The sequence below is a fragment of the Myotis brandtii genome, unplaced genomic scaffold (genome assembly GCF_000412655.1).
Source record: "Myotis brandtii unplaced genomic scaffold, ASM41265v1 scaffold1213, whole genome shotgun sequence".
NCBI classification, from domain to species: domain Eukaryota; kingdom Metazoa; phylum Chordata; class Mammalia; order Chiroptera; family Vespertilionidae; genus Myotis; species Myotis brandtii.
The window spans coordinates 233,543-245,239 of NW_005354228.1; the positions used below are offsets into that span (position 1 = coordinate 233,543).

At 44.2% G+C, this 11,697-nt stretch overlaps 1 protein-coding gene across 2 annotated transcripts in view; it reads left to right on the top strand.

Moving 5' to 3' along the window:
* The window catches only part of SLC9A4 (solute carrier family 9, subfamily A (NHE4, cation proton antiporter 4), member 4), a 98,492-nt gene that overhangs the window by 80,922 nt on the left and 5,873 nt on the right, over positions 1-11,697 (top strand). For both annotated transcript variants that reach the window (XM_005858750.2, XM_014533070.1), the window contains 2 exons: positions 2,001-2,132; positions 2,844-2,931. In XM_005858750.2, the coding sequence (XP_005858812.1) occupies positions 2,001-2,132; positions 2,844-2,931 (220 nt within the window). The remainder of the gene's footprint in view (positions 1-2,000; positions 2,133-2,843; positions 2,932-11,697) is intronic.

Genomic DNA, 11,697 nt, shown 5'->3' on the forward strand with positions numbered 1-11,697 from the left:
GGTGGTGGTGGGAGCCTCTCCCACCTCCTCAGCAGCGCTAAGGATGTCCAACTGCAGCTTAGGCCTGCTCCCCGCTGGCAAGTGGACATCCCCCCGAGGTCTCCCAGGCTGCCAGAGGGATGTCTGATTGCCAGCTTAGGCCTGATCCCCTGGGGAGTGGGCCTAAGCCAGCAGGTGGAGATCCCCTGAGGGGTCCCAGACTGCAAGAGGGCACAGGCCGGGCTGAGCAACCTCCCCGAGTGCACAAATTTTTGTGCACCGGGCCTCTAGTTTTAAAAATATTTTATGATAGTGTTATATGTCATTCTTTAATGTCTCAACATATAAAATACTAGAAGCCCAGGTGTGAAATCACATGGCCCCGCCCACCTGCACGCGCCCCGCCGCACTCACACCCTACCCACCCCCACCGGTCTTTGGTTGTTACGGCATTAGGGCCACTGGGTTTTTATAATATAGATAATTAGGTTGAAGTCCATCATTAGTGATGGTGGATAAAAACCCACATTTCAAACTATCTTTAAAATGCAAATTTTTGGACAAGTTCTTGTCAGATTGGTTAATTTGTCAAGAGTGGCTGTCAAAGTTCTCCCATCAGCATAAAGAGAAAGCTGGCTTTCCTAATTCACCTTTGTTTCCTTGACCACCCCACCCCCTCAACCTATGCCTTTTTTATGAAACTATTTTTAGACAATTGCCATTTTATGAGACTTAATTAACTGTGATTTAGTTAATAGATGATAAAGGCCACAAATATACTTAACTGGATGTATATACACTAAAATACAAACACTAGACAACTGATTGCCTTTTGCCTGTCCTCCATACTCCCTGCACACCCCAACATCTTCTCACTTACCTGAGCACATAACAGTATATACTTATTTGTATAACTCCCCCAGTAGACTAGAAGCCTTTGAAGATCATAATTCTAACTTAACCATTTTTTTTAAGTTTCATGTCTATCATGGCACCTGGCACATAGACATTTACTCTTTTGCTATTAAATCGAATATTCTATTAAAGCATTGGTTAGCCAAGAGTGATCGCATCTTCAGTCCTGATCCTATTATTTAAGAAACCTACTAACCCACAGGAAACAGGATATTCACTGGTAACTTTGAGTGAAAAGAAAGGAGAGAAGTTCCAGTTAAGCACTTTGTAAACATCTGAGGACTGATGTTGGTCTATGGTTCAACAGAGGTTTTTACTGGCCTTGATAAGGACAAGGAAGTAATTTTTCATAAAGCTAAATTGATTCAATTTGAAGGACTATTCTTTTTTTATTTTCTTTATTGATTAAGATATTACATATGTGTCCTCATCTCCCCCAATGACCCCCCCACCCCACCCCCGCTCATGCCCTCACTCCCCCCTGGTGTCTGTGTCCATTGGTTAGGCTTATATGCATGCATACAAGTCCTTTGGTTGATCTCTCCCCCTTACCCCTACCCTCCCCTGCCTTCCCTCTGAGGTTTGATGGTCTGGTTGATGCTTCTCTGTCTCTGGATCTGTTTCTTTATCTAAGATGATGTATTTGGTTGATTTTTTAAATGTATCTTTAGTTGGCAAAATTAAAAAATAGCAACCTTATAGAAATTCCCAACATAGTTCTGACATTTTCCTGATTCATTAAATTCAGTAACCACTGGCCTAGTATAAAAAACACTAGGAAAGAAAGTGTGTATATGGGGCAGCACAAGTCTGTGAGTATTGGGGGTACCTGCAAGGGTAACAGAGGGACAGGACAGGTGGAGAGCACCGCTCTGTGAGCCAGGAGGCACCACTCCAACCACAGGAGTCCCAATAGGGGTGGCCTCCGTCACAAATTTTTCTTTTGGGGGCCACAGCCTGCTCCCCTGTAATTGAGGAAAATGCTCAGACGGCTTGCATGGTGTCTTCTTGCTCTAGTAGTCTCAATTTGTGATATTTTTATAGCCTCCTGAGGTTGACAGTTAAACTGGAGATTCCTTTCGTATTTGATGTTCCTCTTTCTGCAGACACCGTCCTATAACAAATACAACCTCAAATCCCGAACAGTTGAGAAGCAGGCTAAAGAGATCCTGATCCGCCGCCAGAACACCTTACGCGAGAGTATGAGGAAAGGCCGCAGCCTGCCATGGGGAAAGCCGGTAAGGGGTGGCCTGTAAGGTGGACACACCTGAGAGCTGGCTCATCCCAGGACGGGCCCCTGGGTGACTACCGCTGACACTTAAACAAACAAAACCACTGCCTTGTTGGCAGAGAGATGCAAAGGCAGTGGGGGCAGGACACATGCTCAGGTATCCCTCTGGGAGTCCAGGACCTTAGGAACCAAGGGCTCTCTCCTCCGGGAGGGGTAAGTGACTGCAGCGCACGCTGTGTCCTGAGTCTGGACCGGACTCCATGGCGGCCAGGACTGAAGGAGCCTGCACCTCCGGGAACCAGCGCCCCTGGCTCTAGGAAGCTTACCTCTCCCGCGAAGAAGTTGTTTTAGCCAAGACACGTGGACCTTATTTCCATGTCACCCGCTGTGCATCTGAGCTATTCTATTTGAGGCCCTATCAAAGCGACCAATGGATGCAGTTGCGTCTGGGGTAGACCCTCCTCTCCACCCTAATCTCAGTGAGGCTGTGGGAATAACTTTGAGAGATTTGTAATGGTCTATTTTATCATGACAAGGAAAGCAAATATACAGCATATTAAAGGCTGAAGCATTCTGGGTTTTTTAGACAAAAATAACTGAAAGCCAATGATCCAAGAAAGCTGCCACAGCATAAGTCTGTGTCCTTCACTTTGTTTGCCACGTGGAACTTCCAATCGCAGTAGCTAACTCTGCTTTTATTTCTGCTTGTTCCCTACAGGCCGGTGCCAAAAACATCCGCTACCTCTCCTTTCCCTACAGCCATCCTCAGCCAGCAAGGAGAGACGGGGAGGCTGCTGCACGCGAAGGTGACTTGCATGTCTGGCTGCGGGTCCTCTTTTCTGTAAAGAGCCAGATGATATATATTTTGGGGCTTGGGGGCCAAAATGAAAAATCAAGAATATTATATAGGTACTTCTAGAACCAAAAAGAGGGAGAGAGAGAGACAAAGAGAGAGAGAGAAAAAAATTTTTATTAATCTAATTCAAAAATTTATTGATGGACACTGAAATTTGAATTTCCTATCATTTTACTTGTCATGAAATATTCTTTTAATTTTTTCAGCCATTTAAAAATGTAACAACCATTTTCAGTTCACAGGTAGCAGACTGAATATAGCCCAAGGCTCCTAATTTATTAACCCCTGACTTAGAAAAACAAAAAAATGGGCACATTTTTAAAGTCACAGTCACCCATGGTTTAAAAATTTCCAGAATTCTCCAAAGTTGGTTAAATTTTACTAAAATAATTTCATCAAATTTACTAATTAAATATTTCCCTTTTAATATCTGTACGCGCGCGCGCACACACACACACACATACGCATGCATATCAATTTAAATTTTCCTAAAATTTCAAGAATTTAAATCACATTTGAAATTCAAATAACCTAAACATATATGATTTTATTTTATTTTTTTATATATTTGTATTGATTTCAGAGAGGGAAAGGGAGCAAGAAATAAAAAATTCAATGATGAGAGAGAATCATTGATTGGCTGCCTCCTGCACACCCCCTACTGGGGATCGAGCCCAAAACCCGGGCTTGTGCCCTGACCGGGAATTGAACCCATGACCTCCCGGTTCATTGGTAGATGCTCAACCACTGAGCCATGCCGGTGGGCATATATAGGATTTTAGAATTAAATCTTTGAAAAGTAAATATGACTCCACCAAGATGGCGGCATAGGTAAACACCGGAGACTGCTGCCGCAAACAACCACTTCAAAAATACAACTAAAAGATGGAACGGACATCACCCAGAACCACAGGAAGGCTGGCTGAGGAGAGACTCTTCAACTAGAAGGAAAAATAACAGCACACCGAGGCTCAGAGGAGGCGCAGTGTGGAAAAAACTCAGGTGCGGAGGTGCGCGCGCAAAGCGGGCTGGTGGCTGAGAGCGCGGTTGTCGTTTTCGGTCAGGGGGGAGTCTCAGACTCTGAGCTCCAGATACGGGCGAATCGCTGGGGACTCGGACCCAAACGGGAGAAGCGGGAGTGTCTGGCATCAGTTGGAAGGCAGCTTTCCCTCCGAGGTTTGCAGCGGTTCCGGGGGTTCTGAGAAGCAGAGCCTCTGGGAACAGGACTGAGGGCACCATAACGGCTCCCTCCGCCCGCCCTGTTGAGCCCGCCCCGCCCAAGCCCTGCGCAGAGCCATTTGCCGGATCGCCGCAGGCAAAGGCTAGATTAGCGCCCCCCCAGAGGACAGAAGTTTTCCCACTGCAGCAGACACAGCTGATTCTCACAGCCAGTCGGCCTGGTGGTCAAATCCCTCTAGTATTAACTACAACAATCAAGGCTCAACGAGAACAAGACTGCGCACAAAGACCACTAGGGGGTGCACCAAGAAAGCATAAAAAATGCGGAGACAAAAAAACATGACAGAAATGGAGGATATAGAGCTAAAAATCGCAATTTTGAGGGCTTGCAAAAATGTGCTAGAAGCTGTCAATAAACTTGAGGAGAGAGTCACGAAAACTAATGAGACCCTCGATGCTATGATAAAGAACCAACTAGAAATTAAGCATACACGGACTGAAATAAAGAATATTATACAGACACCCAATAGCAGACCAGAGGAGCGCAAGAATCAAGCCAAAGATTTGAAATGCGAAGAAGCAAAAAACACCCAACCGGAAAAGCAAAATGAAAAAAGAATCCGAAAATACGAAGATAGTGTAAGGAGCCTCTGGGACAGCTTCAAGCGTACAAACATCAGAATAATTGGGGTGCCAGAAGATGAGAGACAGCAAGATATTGAAAACCTATTTGAAGAAATAATGGCAGAAAACTTCCCCCACCTGGTGAAAGAAATGGACTTACAGGTCCAAGAAGCGCAGAGAACCCCAAACAAAAGGAATCCAAAGAGGACCACACCAAGACACATCATAATTAAAATGCCAAGAGCAAAAGACAAAGAGAGAATCTTAAAAGCAGCAAGAGAAAGAGACTCAATTACCTACAAGGGAATACCCATACGACTGTCAGCTGATTTCTCAACAGAAACTTTGCAGGCCAGAAGGGAATGGCAAGAAATATTCAAAGTGCTGAATACCAAGAACCTACAACCAAGAATACTTTATCCAGCAAAGCTATCATTCAGAATTGAAGGTCAGATAAAGAGCTTCACAGATAAGGAAAAGCTAAAGGAGTTCATCACCACTAAACCAGTATTATACGAAATGCTGAAAGGTATCCTTTAAGAAGAGGAAGAAGAAAAAGGTAAAGATACAAATTGTGAACAACAAACATGCATCTATCAACAAGTGAATCTAAGAACCAAGTGAATAAATAATCTGATGTACAGAATGAACTGGTGATTATAATGAATCAGGGACATAGAAAGGGAATGGACTGACTATTCTTGGGGGGGAAAGGGAAGAAAAGTAAATATATTATTCTTTAAAATTAAACTTTTTATTTCTGCTTTTAAAACTTGCTTGATATAAAAACAAAATCAACCAGTATTGAAATGAATAAAAAGAAAGTTAAAAGTACTTGAAACCCCCAAACCAAGATATAAGCACTATAGATAGTCTGGTCGGGGTCCTATAATTCTCTCTACACCATCCTGATCCAGACCCTACCCTTACCTGATACTAAAAAAAACCCACAAAAACAAAAATCACAAACCACCAGCACCATTGTATACATAAAATCATAGTATAGGCATTGTTTTGTAACTTTTATAAATTGTCTAATTCACTGAACCATATGTTGTGGACAACTTCCCATGTCAATAGAGATGAACCTTTTGGTCATTTTTAATGACTTAATAAAAATAAATTATATAAGAGCACCATGGTTTATTTAGCTAAATCCTTATTGATAAATATTTAAGGTAGTTCCAAATTTTTTGTGAATATAAACAATGATATATAATAAGTGCCTTGGACCACTTATGATGGATTTTTGCACAAATATGCAGTTATTTTCTTAGTACTTTTTCCTGGAAGTAAAAATTTTGGGTAAAAAATTATATATATTTAAATTTATGTACATCAAAAGTCTGTGAGAAAAGTCATTGCTGAACACTTTTACCATCACTGGCTATTGTCAAACTTTTGAGTAATCTATGATATGATAGGATAAAATTTAATTTTCATGAGTTTTTTTATTTTAGTGCGGTTGAGCATCATTTCATAATTTTAGAGCCATCTGTCTTTCTTTTGAGGAAGTTTCTGTGTTTCCTTGGCCCATTTTTTTCTATTTGGTTGCTGGTTTCCTTAAGTGAATTTGAAGAACCTTATATAACTAGGACATCACCTATTGTCTCGTATTTGTTGTTAATGCTTTTTTCTCAAGTTTCACAGTTATCTTTTAGTTTTTGGACACACTTGCCATTCAGATTCTGATGAATCAAATTTACTTGATTTCCAAAGAAAAATTAGAAAATGATTTACAGTAGAACCTTGGTTCTCAAACTTCATTCATTCTGGAAGGCTGTTCAAGAAGTGATTTGTTTGAAAACTGAATCATATTTTACCATTACAAATAATGTAAATTGAATTAACTCATTCCAGACTCCCAAATATTCCATTTTAACCTTTCTTATATATGGTACATGTCTAACGCACCGTTTAACCTATGAACAAACACTTCTTTTCTTACATTTATCAAACCACCCCCTTCAGCACTGGTCCAGGTGTGTCTTTCAGGGCAGCCTGTGGCATCTTCACTCGGTCACATGTCACTGCCTGGAAATGCTGCCACGGGCGAACTGCTTTTCCTTCACCCAAATCAGCCAGTTTTCCTGCCTCTTCAACTGCCTGTGGTCATTGCTTCTTTCACACCCTTAGCAACAGTAGCACTCTTGATGCCTCTTTATGTTTTAAAATGGTGCTAATTGTCCATTTCATCAGCAACAAAAGCAACGCCCCCTTCCACACACACACACACACACACACACACACACACATCTCCCCTAAAAAATATTCATGGCACAATTTCCTGAGATAACAAACAAGGTTTAGTGGTAAACTGACTCACATCCTCTCCTTTTTTTGTGGCCTGAGGGACACTTTTTGTCATGCTGTTGTATCAGCAAGAAAGGGTTATGAGGTAGAGAACTGAAATTCCACAACTTGAGACATTATTTCTATAAACAACCTGGTTTGAGGACCAAGGTTTGACTAGACCCAATATTTTTCATCTAGAACTTTAATAGCTTGACTTTCTCATATAAATTTCAAATCATCTGAGATTTATCTTTGTGTAGATTAAGATAGAGATTGTTTTCAAATGGCTTTGTTCCTGTCCCCACACCATTTTTCCCTTTAAAATGAAATGCCATCTTTGTTGTCCTAAAGCCACTCATCCTGAGAGAGTTTTGAACTCTCAGTTCCGTCTTATTGGTTCAGTATCTCTCAGATCACAGTCTTGTGACTAGTACTATTTTATGTTGTGAAAGCTATTCCAAAAACAACAGCAAGCAAAAAAGAGCCCAGTTACAGGGCACATAATAGATTGATTTTAAAGACCTTCCTGCTCTGACTCGTCTGGTGCTATTTATGTTGTGAGAGTGAACAGAAGGCATGAAGGCCTCACAGTCATTTCTGGTGATATGAACCCAATATCACCTGTTAAGGCAGCAGGAAATAGCTTTCCTGAGCACTAATGCACAAACCTTAAGTAAAGCATTGTACACAAAATACAGCTAAACAGCTCTAGATGGTTTGGCTCAGTGGATAGAGCATTGGCCCAAGTTTGATTCTGGTCAAGGGCACATGCCCGGGTTGTGGGCTCGATCCCTGAGGAGGGATGGGGGTGGTTTAGGAGGCAGCCGATCAATGATTCTCTCTCATCATTGATGTTTCAAGCTCTTTTTCCCTCTCCCTTCCTCTCTGAAATCAATAACAATATATTTTTAAAAATGCAGCAGAACATTAAAGGAATACTACACCTTACAAAGTGGAACGTATTCCAGACATGTGGTTGTGGAACATTTGGAATGTGTTTACATTCTTCACCAGATGACCAGGTCAAAAGAGCATGTCCTTGCAATCGATGTCCTAAAAGCCCTCTCACTCACACTTCCAGTGAAATCATAGAATCCCAGGAGAATGGACACAGGACTTCCATGAGGAAAACATCAACCCAGCTCTCGTGCTGTCACTCCTCTCTGTGAAGGGGAGGTGCTGGTACTTTCCACACAGAGTGCTGCCCCGTGTGAAGCCAGTCGGCTCACAGCAAGCTCTTGGGACCGTGGTGGGAACCACGTGCTGGTAAGTGTGCAGGAAGCATGAGCCATCGTGACTGCCACTCTGAGAGGGTCAAAGAGGACTTGGCCGGGCCGATGGAGATGCTTTTGGAAAGGAAGACAACACGTCAGAAACGTCAGTTCTCCGTGAACTGATGGAGAAATGAAATGACGCCTTCATCCCAATGATTTTTTCTTTCAAATGTGCTCAGCTGATTCTACATTTCCTTAAGTGAGTGAAATTGCGGTACACCTAGAAATCTGAGAAGGAAAAGTAGTGAAGTGGGACTTATCCTTAACACGTTCTAAAGAATTATAATCATCCTGGTGAGACTGAGACAGTCCTCGGGGTGTATCTGGGCACAATTACTGAAATCCTCAAGGCCTTCTGGGCCCAACCAGGTCAGGAAATGGCAGAGGGGCGTTAGGGCGGAAGCCAGAGGGGCCCCCAGCCAGCAGGTCGCCCTGGCTAACCAGGCCGCTGCTTGGAAAGCACTTCCTTCCTTCCGCCCTTTGTCTCCCAGAGGCAGAGCAGCCCTTGCTCTAGATGTCTGGGAGCTCCCTGCTGGTTTGAGGGGTCTCCACATCCTCTTCCCAGGCTCCTTTGCCGTTGGGGTTCACCTGGTACCACAGGAACAGAGGTCCTGCCTGGACAGCCTTCTATGCCTGAGACCGCCAATGACCAGTGCAGGTTGGGGAGATGAAGGAGCTCTGGATGGAGTGGAGAAGGCTGTGGAGCAGAGAAGGGACTCAGTGCCACAGAGCTGTGCACCTAAAATTGGTTAAAATGAAAAAGGCTAAATGCTAAATTCTAGGTGATGTGTATTTACCGCAACTGACACCAGACCAAAGCACGAGGGGGGCGTGGGGAAGGGCTGCCCTGGGTCTCGGTCTGCACCTGGGGGTCCGCTCTCATCCCAGCACACACACACACACACACACACACACACACACACACATCTCCCCTAAAAAATATTCATGGCACAATTTCCTGAGATAACAAACAAGGTTTAGTGGTAAACTGACTCACATCCTCTCCTTTTTTTGTGGCCTGAGGGACACTTTTTGTCATGCTGTTGTATCAGCAAGAAAGGGTTATGAGGTAGAGAACTGAAATTCCACAACTTGAGACATTATTTCTATAAACAACCTGGTTTGAGGACCAAGGTTTGACTAGACCCAATATTTTTCATCTAGAACTTTAATAGCTTGACTTTCTCATATAAATTTCAAATCATCTGAGATTTATCTTTGTGTAGATTAAGATAGAGATTGTTTTCAAATGGCTTTGTTCCTGTCCCCACACCATTTTTCCCTTTAAAATGAAATGCCATCTTTGTTGTCCTAAAGCCACTCATCCTGAGAGAGTTTTGAACTCTCAGTTCCGTCTTATTGGTTCAGTATCTCTCAGATCACAGTCTTGTGACTAGTACTATTTTATGTTGTGAAAGCTATTCCAAAAACAACAGCAAGCAAAAAAGAGCCCAGTTACAGGGCACATAATAGATTGATTTTAAAGACCTTCCTGCTCTGACTCGTCTGGTGCTATTTATGTTGTGAGAGTGAACAGAAGGCATGAAGGCCTCACAGTCATTTCTGGTGATATGAACCCAATATCACCTGTTAAGGCAGCAGGAAATAGCTTTCCTGAGCACTAATGCACAAACCTTAAGTAAAGCATTGTACACAAAATACAGCTAAACAGCTCTAGATGGTTTGGCTCAGTGGATAGAGCATTGGCCCAAGTTTGATTCTGGTCAAGGGCACATGCCCGGGTTGTGGGCTCGATCCCTGAGGAGGGATGGGGGTGGTTTAGGAGGCAGCCGATCAATGATTCTCTCTCATCATTGATGTTTCAAGCTCTTTTTCCCTCTCCCTTCCTCTCTGAAATCAATAACAATATATTTTTAAAAATGCAGCAGAACATTAAAGGAATACTACACCTTACAAAGTGGAACGTATTCCAGACATGTGGTTGTGGAACATTTGGAATGTGTTTACATTCTTCACCAGATGACCAGGTCAAAAGAGCATGTCCTTGCAATCGATGTCCTAAAAGCCCTCTCACTCACACTTGCAGTGAAATCATAGAATCCCAGGAGAATGGACACAGGACTTCCATGAGGAAAACATCAACCCAGCTCTCGTGCTGTCACTCCTCTCTGTGAAGGGGAGGTGCTGGTACTTTCCACACAGAGTGCTGCCCCGTGTGAAGCCAGTCGGCTCACAGCAAGCTCTTGGGACCGTGGTGGGAACCACGTGCTGGTAAGTGTGCAGGAAGCATGAGCCATCGTGACTGCCACTCTGAGAGGGTCAAAGAGGACTTGGCCGGGCCGATGGAGATGCTTTTGGAAAGGAAGACAACACGTCAGAAACGTCAGTTCTCCGTGAACTGATGGAGAAATGAAATGACGCCTTCATCCCAATGATTTTTTCTTTCAAATGTGCTCAGCTGATTCTACATTTCCTTAAGTGAGTGAAATTGCGGTACACCTAGAAATCTGAGAAGGAAAAGTAGTGAAGTGGGACTTATCCTTAACACGTTCTAAAGAATTATAATCATCCTGGTGAGACTGAGACAGTCCTCGGGGTGTATCTGGGCACAATTACTGAAATCCTCAAGGCCTTCTGGGCCCAACCAGGTCAGGAAATGGCAGAGGGGCGTTAGGGCGGAAGCCAGAGGGGCCCCCAGCCAGCAGGTCGCCCTGGCTAACCAGGCCGCTGCTTGGAAAGCACTTCCTTCCTTCCGCCCTTTGTCTCCCAGAGGCAGAGCAGCCCTTGCTCTAGATGTCTGGGAGCTCCCTGCTGGTTTGAGGGGTCTCCACATCCTCTTCCCAGGCTCCTTTGCCGTTGGGGTTCACCTGGTACCACAGGAACAGAGGTCCTGCCTGGACAGCCTTCTATGCCTGAGACCGCCAATGACCAGTGCAGGTTGGGGAGATGAAGGAGCTCTGGATGGAGTGGAGAAGGCTGTGGAGCAGAGAAGGGACTCAGTGCCACAGAGCTGTGCACCTAAAATTGGTTAAAATGAAAAAGGCTAAATGCTAAATTCTAGGTGATGTGTATTTACCGCAACTGACACCAGACCAAAGCACGAGGGGGGCGTGGGGAAGGGCTGCCCTGGGTCTCGGTCTGCACCTGGGGGTCCGCTCTCATCCCAGAAGGAGGCTCGTCCTGCCCTGAGCGAGGCCCTTCCCTGCTTCTCCTTCATGACCCGCCCGGTGTGGGTCCAGATGTGAGGCTCTCCGGCTGGCAGACGGAAGAGCAGATGTTCACATCTTACTGCTGAGGAGACTTCTCCACCACCCTCCCCTGGCACTGTGCTCTCCCTGCCCTCCCCTCCCCTGGCACTGTTCTCTCCCTCCCCTCCCCTCCCC